At 38.7% G+C, this 10052-nt stretch overlaps 1 protein-coding gene across 8 annotated transcripts in view; it reads right to left on the bottom strand.

Moving 5' to 3' along the window:
• Positions 1–10052, bottom strand: part of CDC14A (cell division cycle 14A) — a 183884-nt gene that overhangs the window by 135682 nt on the left and 38150 nt on the right. For all 8 annotated transcript variants that reach the window (XM_032262938.1, XM_032262945.1, XM_032262941.1 and 5 more), the window contains one exon: positions 7888–7980. In XM_032262938.1, coding sequence (XP_032118829.1) covers positions 7888–7980 — 93 coding nt within the window. The remainder of the gene's footprint in view (positions 1–7887; positions 7981–10052) is intronic.

Raw genomic sequence — 10052 nt, 5'->3', positions numbered from 1 at the left:
CTCTTGTTACCCAGGCTGGAGTGCAATGGCACGATCTCGGCTCACCGCAACCTCCGCCTCCTGGGTTCAGGCAATTCTCCTGCCTCAGCCTCCTGAGTAGCTAGGATTACAGGCACACGTCACCATGCCCAGCTGATTTTTTGTATTTTTAGTAGAGACGGGGTTTCACCATGTTGACCAGGATGGTCTCGATCTCTTGACCTGGTGATCCACCCGCCTCGGCCTCCCAAAGTGCTGGGATTACAGGCTTGAGCCACCGCGCCCGGCTCACCAGTTAAATTTCTAAAACTATAATGTTCATCCCCAATATGCAAAGATTATATGAAATTGGTTATTTCACATAATACCAAATTTAGTATAAACTGACTTGGAGCATAGCAATATGCTCCAAGGGTCTTAAAAACTCTAAAATTTAAAAATTATTTACCCCACTTCTGGCAATCTAAAGACAAAAATCCACAAAAAGAAACACTTACAATATAGAAAGAGGTCTGTCACATTATAAAAATTTTTGAAACAAATCTCAAATGTTAAATAATGATATTCTCTCTAAGTGAAATATTATTTGGTCACCTGAGTTAGCAAAATGGCAAAACATACATAGGCTAAATTTTAAAAGGCTCAAAAAATTACACTGCAGTCATACCTAATAAATAGTTCAGCTTTAGAACTGCAGGAAAATTTTTCCACATTTCTTCTATAATGTGGTTTTGCCACTTTTTAAAGTTTTTTTAATTGTAAGAAAAAAAAAGACCCCTGTCTTCTCATTAGATTATCCCCTTTTCACACTGGAAGTTTAAAATAAAATAAAATAAAAAATTTAAAATAACTAGTTTTCTTCTGATCTCTCTTCGCTCCCCTACTACCAGAAAAAAGCATCCTCACTTTCATGCTATTCTGCCTGTCTGATGGTTCCTCAGCAACTTGGCCTTCTGGGATTGACCAACTTGGAAACTTCCCCGTCTCCAGGTCTGAGCCCAGCCCTCCACACCCACACCAACAGGTAGGCAGTCTTTCAGCTTATTATCCTCAACTCCTGGAACAAGGCTTGTGATAAGAAAATGCCTCAAAAAAAATTTGTTAAATAAATTCATATTTACCCAAATTGTACCTATTGACCAGTTTAAACAATTGTTTATTGCTCATCTGTTCCACATTTTAAGCTAGGCATTGCTTTAATGTCTTTTTTATCTTTTTTATTCCCTAGAGCCTACCATAGTGCTAGGCAGAGCTCATAGTATCTAAAGATTTACTGAACTAATGAATATTTGACTACAGATCTCACAAATTCATTTGGTTTAAACAGATTATTCCCTTAATATAACATCCTTGGAGAGAAATACACTCAGACATTCCAGTGAATTACACTAAGTAATAATCAGATTAACAATCATATGAGTGTTGTTACTGAGCTAAGGAAGTATTTAAGTGAAAAATATGATGGGCAAGAGGATGCTAAGCAGACAGAAAGTGGGGAAGTGGCCATCAGATCTTCAGGGAGGTGGCCTAAAGGGTCTATGCACAAAAGTGAGTGATAGGAAGTAGGAGATTGGATCAGAAAACTTTGTGGAAGGCCACATAGCTTCCCTGCCCAGGGCCCTCAGACATTCCTAAGTGCATATAATGTCAGATGCTGCACCGATGACATCTTTATATAAATGACCTCCTTCAGTCCTCACCACAAGTAAAATAGGGTATTATTATCCCTATTTTAAAGATGAAAAAAAAAAAAAAAAAAAAACAGGAGTTTGGATACGTCAACTTGCTCAAGGCATACAACTAACAATTGCACTCAAAGCCCAGTGAGCCTGTGGTATGTTAAAGTTGTTGCTCTCAACCACTACCCCAGATGGAGAATAGCTTCTTCGCAATTAGTCACAGACTTAGGAGTAGAGTATAACTACTTAGGCCTTAAGTGTAGTCTACAAAATAAATAGCAAACACAGGCATAGTTAGATGGTCTAAAAACCTCAGGCTTGTTATCCCCAATTCAGACATGACATCTGGTTCAGGCTAGTCTCAGTGAATCCACAATGCAGACCTCTAATTTAGCAAGGCAAAGACTTAACAAGTGGGTAAAGAAAGTATACAATGTGGTTACTACCTCTGTTTAAGCATCCTCCACATAGCAGAAAAAAAATCGCAATTCTTTAACTCTGAACTTAATTTTCTAAGCTAAACAATCACACTTATTTCAACTTTTTCTCATACATATTATTTTCCAACTCTTCAGTCATGGTGACCTGATCCAAATTCTCCTTGACCTTCTTGCCATAGGCCTGCAAAACTGAAAACAATATAGTAACACAGGTACTAGTGAAGACTTGGTCTTTAAGCACACGGCAAGAACCTAATTAATTCAGAGTCATAATTTTTTAAAGCCATCTTTTTCAAACTCATATCAGAGTGTTTTAGATGCTACAATGATCTAAACATCCGAACTTCAAAACTGCACTGAGTGTTGCCCTGGAAGGGAAACACCTTTCTGACAAAGCTGGTCTCAAAATCTTGAGCCCTCCAACTCAAGGAGCACAATGGCACACAGCGTAGGTGAAGAGATGCCTTATCAGTAGAGGCATCCCTAAAATGGGTGCCTATCACCTGCTAAGTGTCACTGTGGTCTCCAGTGCCCTCATCATTCCAGCAACCTTGGCTTTAAGATCACTGAACATGACAGTCTATATCAGGGTATCCAATCATTTAGCTTCCCTGGGCCACACTGGAAGAAGAATTGTCTTGGGTCATACACAAAATACACTAACACTAAAGATAGCTGATGAGCTTAAAAAAAAATCTCATAATGTTCTAAGAAAGTTTATGAATTTCTGTTAAGCCACATTCAAAGACAGCTGCAGGTTGAACAAGGTGGTCTATATGTTATCTCCTTTTTGATCCTCATGACAGCCCTATATGAGAAAGTATAAAAGGTCTCCCCCAACTTAGATATAAGAAAACACAAAAAAGCTGTGAAATACTTGAGGACATCATCTAACAGAGAAACCACAAGTGCCACAAGACGGCACATTCAAAAGTAAACCACGGTGTTGGTGGCAGAACAATTGGAAGGTAGTTAATACCACTGAGCTGTACATTTTAAAATGGTTAAGATAGCAAATTCCATGTTACGTGTATTTTACCACAAAAAAAATGGGAAAATATGTTTATTTTTATTTTTTTTAAAAGGCTAGATAGTGTTGTAATTTTGTATACCGGTTACTGCCCTTGGTCTATGACTTTTACTTTGATTTACTTTGATTCTGCATCTTTTAAGACCAAAGTCAGCTCAGTCATGACTACAAATATTCTGGTAAAGGGGAAGACACTACTGAAGAAATAATGAAGAAATAACTGCATTATTTTCAGGAGTTCCCCATATATTTCCTTCTTACTTTCGTGTTTTGTCATCCTATTATTCATTCACTCAAAAGATATTTACAGAACACTCATGATGTGCCAGGTATAGTTCTAAATTGATAGTGTTCAAATACTGAAATAGTTCCATAGCAGTTGGTAAATGGCTGCAGCCCACAGCACACCACTCCACACTACCCACCCTAGTCTCTTCCTTGGGACCCACCCCAACCCCCACCCTCTAAGCCCTAGATTTCTCCATGATTCAGCAAAGCAAGAAGCCTCTAGGACCCTGTCCCAACCTCCAACTCAACTGGTGAATGCCCGGCCTAACCCCTTCTTAAATATTTTATCACCCGCCACACACAGAAAAAAAAAAAAAAAAAAGTCCTTATCCTCCAGTCTGGGTAAGAGATAAGCAAGTAAATGCATAAACAAAGTAATTTCAAACGCATGCTGTAAAGAAAACAAAGCAGCAAAGGCCTAAAGAATGACTAGGGGTGGAAGTAAAAGGGTAGAAATTAAGAGAAAATCCCTCTGAAAAGGTAACATTAGAAGGGGAAAGGCATGCAGAGGTCTGAAGTAAGAACATTCCTTATAGAACAGAAATATCAAGGCTCTTTGGGAGCAACAACATGGAATTTCAGCATGAGGGGAGCATCTTGAGCAAGGAGATCACAGAGGAAGAGACGGTCAGATCAGAAAGGATTTTAATGGAATTGGTAAGGATAAATTTTATGCCAAGATCAGTGAGCAATCACAGATCTGAAACAGGGTAATGATGTGATCTAATTTACAATTTTAAAAGATTACTCTGACAATTGTATGGCAACTAAATTAACAAGAAGCAAGAATATAAAAAGAGGTAACATATAAAACGGTGGTCATAATCCAGGTGGACAATGACAGTAGCTTGGGCTAGGTGATAGCAATAGAGACAGAAAGATAAATTCTGATTCAATATGTTTTAGAGGTGGAGCTGATCAAACTTACGAATAAGGATAATGTGGGACGAGCGAACAAAAGAAATCAAAATGACTACTGTCGTTTGATTTAGCAAGTCACTGGTGGTAGTCCACTCATTAAAAAGGGAAGGACTTGGGAAATAAATACATTTAGGGAGAGAAGGAATAAAAACTTCATTTTGCCACAATAAATTTGATGTATCATTTAGACATATAATTTGGTGCTATCAAACAGGCAGTTAGATATTTGATCTTTACAGTAATCCTGTGAGGTAGATAAGGAAACTCTGGTATTATCCAAATTTTACAAATAAGAAAACTAAGGCTTTGAGAAAACGGTTTGTTTTTTATTCGTCAGTCAATGCCCCTTAAAAGAGGGCTGATTCCACATTTTAAGAACAGGGACACGTTCACTGTTAAGGACTTCTCTCTGGTAAAATAAGCCTACCCACCTAGCTTGCCTCATGTAAGTTACATGGCTGCTCCGAAAAGGTATTTTGAATCCAGAGAAGATTCCTCCAGAAAATGGAGACCTAACCAACTAGCAACATTTAATATATGTAAATTTTAACTGAGATATATGTAGAATCCATATTATTCACTATCTTCTTATAAGACTGTCAACAACTAAATACAAACAGACAATATGAAGAAAGGTATAAAATTCCCTTTAAGGATCCACTGCAATTCTTAGTTCCACTTGTATTAAGGGTTTGTGTCAAAAAGCCTTCTGGGGAATGCTGTTCCAAAATTAGAAAAATCAATTGTGACACAAACAGTTCAAGAACAGCCACTTTACACTGCTTCTCAAGACTGTAACTACCATGTAAGTCAAGCTCATGCTGTACTCAGCACTTCTTCCACCATGCTAGGATTGCTTTTTCCCCTTTGGTTGCTTTAAAGTAGTGGAAACTTCTGCATTAGAAGATATATTTTATCACAGAGTATTTTATCACAAGCTCAATGCATCTATTATAACTCTTTCAAAGTTCTAGAGGCAACCTAATGAAATAAAGAACCACACTAAACAAAACAGGAAGAATAGGTGTTCAAACGGAAAGAAGAGTCTGGGTGGCTTACATCTGTAATCTCAGCTCTTTGGGAGGCCAGAGCAGGGAATCACTTGAGGCCAAGAGTCCTAAAGCCAGTCTGGGCAACAAAACAAGGCACTATCTCTATAAAAATAAAATGAAATTAGCTGGGTGTGGTAGCACACACCTGCAGTCCCACCTTCTAGGGAGGGCTGGAAGAGGAGGATCGCTTGAGCCCAGGAGTCTGAGGAAAGAGTGCATACCACTGCAAGACTCAGTCTCAATAAATAAATAAATACGGAAAGAAGAGAGAGAAGATACAAGGGAGGGAAAAATGGATAAAGAAATGAGAAGAGTAGGGCAAACCTGAGGTCCCCAGAACGCAGGTGAAAGAAAAGCTGGGCTTTCACAAAAGGCATGTGAACTGTAAAAGACAACAGCATCTTCCCAAAACTATTGATGTGAAAATATTTAGAAATCATAGAATGTGTGGGTTGCTGTGGTAATTCTATTTGTATACCTCATCAGAATTAAAATGTCTAGCTTGGTGGTATTTTTACAGCCATAAAAAATTCCTTTAGGCTTTCAAAATAAGTATGACTTCAGAACAATATTATGTCACAGAATTAATGTTGAGCCATGTGGGCAATGTTTTGTATCCAATGATCTTTACTTAAAGCTTTCAACATGTACAGGAAGTTGGAAACTTTTGGTTTATGACTTGGTCTAATAAAGAGATAGTTCTAAACACATTGTTGATTACCAAGCAAGACTTCAGAAACACAGTGACTATACAGAGTCACCGTTGTCATCATCATCACAGTAACTGTTATATCAAGCTTAATGTGTGCTGAACACTGCTCTGCACACTTTAGGCAGATGAACCAGATGTATATGAATAAAAACCATTTGGTCACACACACAAAAAAAGAAAGAAATGAGAAGAGCAGCAAATGACCTCTTCTTGCTGGCAATCCTTTATAAGAAAGGCTCCACAAGTAACATGCTTGCAAAGTATCACAAAACCCTGCAGGAAAAACACATTTGTTTACAGGGCTTGAATCCAGAAATTAGTACAGACTCTCTCCATATTTCAATCACAGTGTCAATCATCAATTTCAAATGAGTAGTCATTATCAATGTAAGGTAAAAAATATTCAGCTTACCAGCACTTCACTGAACCTTCATGCTAACTGCCAGCTTTTCATGTATGCGCTTAAAATAAAAGCAATAGCCTGACTGGCACTACAAATAATCTTAGTATCCTAAGAATTGAAAGGAAATGTAGGGGTCATTACATCCAACCCTCTCATTTTGCAGATAAGGAAACTAAATAAAGCTGAGAGAGATAAAGTCCATCATCACAGAGCCCTTCTAGACGAAAAACATGTTTTTCAGACTCTTAGCCACTATTCCTTGTACTTTATCATGCTATTTACAGAGCAAGAGAGAATGCTGCCACAAAGGATGGCCCAAGGCTTGTCACATCAAGGGACAAAAAGTGGCAGGGCTGGGCACCTCAGTGCTAGAAGGGAGGGCCTGAGCCTGCAGCCTGGCTGACAGCCTGCCACTCTTCTCGGCCTGACCGCTGCAACAGCTGACAGCTTTTCCAGCAATACTGCTGGGCTTTTGGGATGATGGGGCAGAGTTTGAGGTCTAGTAGCTGGTGCCCTCTTCCTTCAAGGTCCTTAGAATGAGGTCCTTTAAAGGTCACTCAGCAGTGTTGCTTCCAGGGATTCAGGGAAGCACCAGCCCTCCCCAAGGATGAGGGGAAATGACACCTCTCTGCTCCCTGCCTTTAAACCAGCATATTCCTAACTGGTTGTCACACATGTCCCTGCAAGTATGTTTTACCCCTGATGGTTTCTGCTTCCCAAGCTTTTGCCCAATCACAGCATACATAGAAAATTCCAGAATCACCACTCTAAAACTCCGTAGCATGGTCATGTGGAATTCATACTGACATGTTAGTGCCTGCAGAGAACAAAATTTCTAATTGAAATGAGTTTTAGAAAAGTCTTATCTAGTTATTAGGGAAGCTATAATATATGCAGGATTTATATTCAGTTTGCTTACCGCAAACAACTGTATAAATGAATGGATTGATAAAAATAATAACAATCCTCCCCTGTGCAATCTAGGATTTCCTATTCTCCCAAAAAAGGAACACTTCAATAGTCTTTAAAAATCTTCCATAATATCATATTTCATTCATTTAAACATACACACATGCACATACACATATTTTTTTCCTAGAAACATCCTTGGTACTATTCTTTTTATTAAAACACCATACAACTGTGGAATTCAAGCTACATATTGCAGTTCCAAGATTCTCTCGCTAACTGCTAGAAAAAAAAATCTAAAGACTAAACACCCCACCACTGCTAGTCCACATTTCCTACCACAGATCAATTCCCAAAGTGCTAATAATCTCCACCATCTCTCAATCCCACTGAAAAACTGGTCTGGATTTTCTTTGACAGTGTTAGCATTTCACTGGCCTGATTATAGAAAATAATCACGAAGAAAGTACTTACCGCATAGGCACCTATCAAAAATGCTGCATTTGCCCTTTTCCGTTGGTCAAAACAGGTGTAGTGCACTATTTTCTTTCTTGACAAACTGTACGACTAGAAAGAGGAGATTAAAGAGTTAATGTAACCATAGTGACAATGTTAACATATACAGAAGGCAAACATTATCTCCTAACCTTCAAGATGCGCCACAACCCATAAAATGTAACAACTTTCAACTTTGGGTGGAGAATTACTAGCTCAGACTTTGTACAGCCCAATCATAATATAAAAATCGACAATATATGAGTATCTTTCTCTCCAAGAGAAGAAACTAATATGGTGTAAAATAATTAAATTATTGACATATCTATTATCAGGAAACATTTTTGATGATTTATTCTTAATTTTCTACAGAAAGTCTCTTCACCCTTTGTCACTCCCTACCTGCCACTCCCACTTCCAGGAATGTTCACTATAGTTTTCATATAACACAATTTTTTTTTAATGTCAATCACTCTACTGTGATCGCTAAAAAAAATCTAATTTTTAAAGATCAATATTAATATTTTATTTCTGGGAGGTTACATAACAACCCCTTTTAACATCTGAAAATACACAGTTAATGGAAAAAGATGGATCATTTAAAAATTATATCAGCAAATATCTTAATACAACATATTATCATAGCCATCCATTAAATTCATGAATTCAAACAGTTATTAAGCACCTGCTATATGCCAGGCAGTATGCTGCATGCCCACTAAGTTCAAAGTAATTAACATGGTATGTTGTACACATGCTAAACATGCAAACAAATGGCAAAAAGATCTGGTAAAATCAAATAAAATCATTAATCAAAACTCAAGTATAAGACAATGAGAACACAAATGCAACTCAATGAAATCTGCTTGATTTCCTCACTTTTCAAAATTTACATATTTTGACAATTCATTTTCAAAATATAGGCACATCAACTGTGTCTAATGGGCTAGCAAAAAAAAAAAAGCAGGCACAAAAGTACATTTCAATATTTGTCTATAAATTCACATTGACTAAAAAAGTATCTTTTTCTGTTATACATTGACTACAACACACAGAAAATGCCTGCTTTTAGAACCCCTTTAAAAAATGTAAATAGAGCTCAACTATGTACTTTTCTTAACCCTGCTATTGTCTACAGTGAAAAAAAGCTCTTCCATCTCTGAAGCCTGTTCTAAGATGAAACTGTAACACTCTGGCTTTACCACGTAACCACAGAAAGTGTAGCTACACTTTATCCCTTCAATCAGCCAGGAAATCTTCATCACTCCAAGTCAGGCAGCTCTTTTATAACCAAAAATCACACTGGGGGGTTCGGAGGGCAGGGGACAGAGTCTCGCTTTGTTGCCCAGGCTGAAGTGCAGTGGCACGACCTTGGCTCACTGCAACCTCTGCCTCCTAGGTTCAAGCCATTCTCCTGCCTCAGCCTTCCAAGCAGCTGAGACTACAGGAGCCCACCACCACGTCCAGCTAATTTTTGTATTTTTAGTAGAGATGAAGTTTCACCATGTTGACCAGGCTCGTCTTGAACTCCTAGAATCACATTATTTGAAAATAATAACGCCCTTTTATCTTTTATCTTTGTGTGTGTGTGTGTGTGTGTGTGTGTGTGTGTGCGTGTGTGTGTGCGTGAGAGAGAGAGAGAGAGAGAGAGGGAGAGGAAAAGAGGGAGAGAGGGAGAGAGACAGGGTCTTGCTCTGTCACCCAACACCCAGACTGGAGTGCAGTGGCGTGATCTTGGCTCATTGCAGTCTTGACCTCCTGGGATCAATCGATCCTCCCACCTCAGCCTCCTGAGTAGCTGGAACCACAGGCACATGCTACCATGCCCAGCTAAATTTTGTATTTTTTGTAGAGGTGAGGTCTCGCCTTGTTGTCCGGGCTGGTCTTGAACTCCTGGGCTCAAGTGATTCACCTGCCTCGGCCTCCCAAAGTGCTGGGATTACAGGCATGAGCCACGACACCCAGCCGGTAGTGGCCTTTTCATTAAACTTTTAAAAATTAGTATGTGAAGCCAGGTCTGGTGGCTCATGCCTATAATTCCAACACTTTGAGAGACCAAAGTGGGAGGATCACTTAGGGATAGGAATTTGAGACTAGCCTGGGCAGCACAGCAAGACCTCATCTCTACAAAAAGATATGGGTAG

This window comes from Sapajus apella, unplaced genomic scaffold, assembly GCF_009761245.1.
Source record: "Sapajus apella isolate SASKATOON/1434 unplaced genomic scaffold, GSC_monkey_1.0 scaffold133, whole genome shotgun sequence".
Classification (NCBI taxonomy): domain Eukaryota; kingdom Metazoa; phylum Chordata; class Mammalia; order Primates; family Cebidae; genus Sapajus; species Sapajus apella.
Note: the sequence above shows the minus strand (reverse complement) of the source record. Positions and strands in the feature narration are given on the sequence as shown.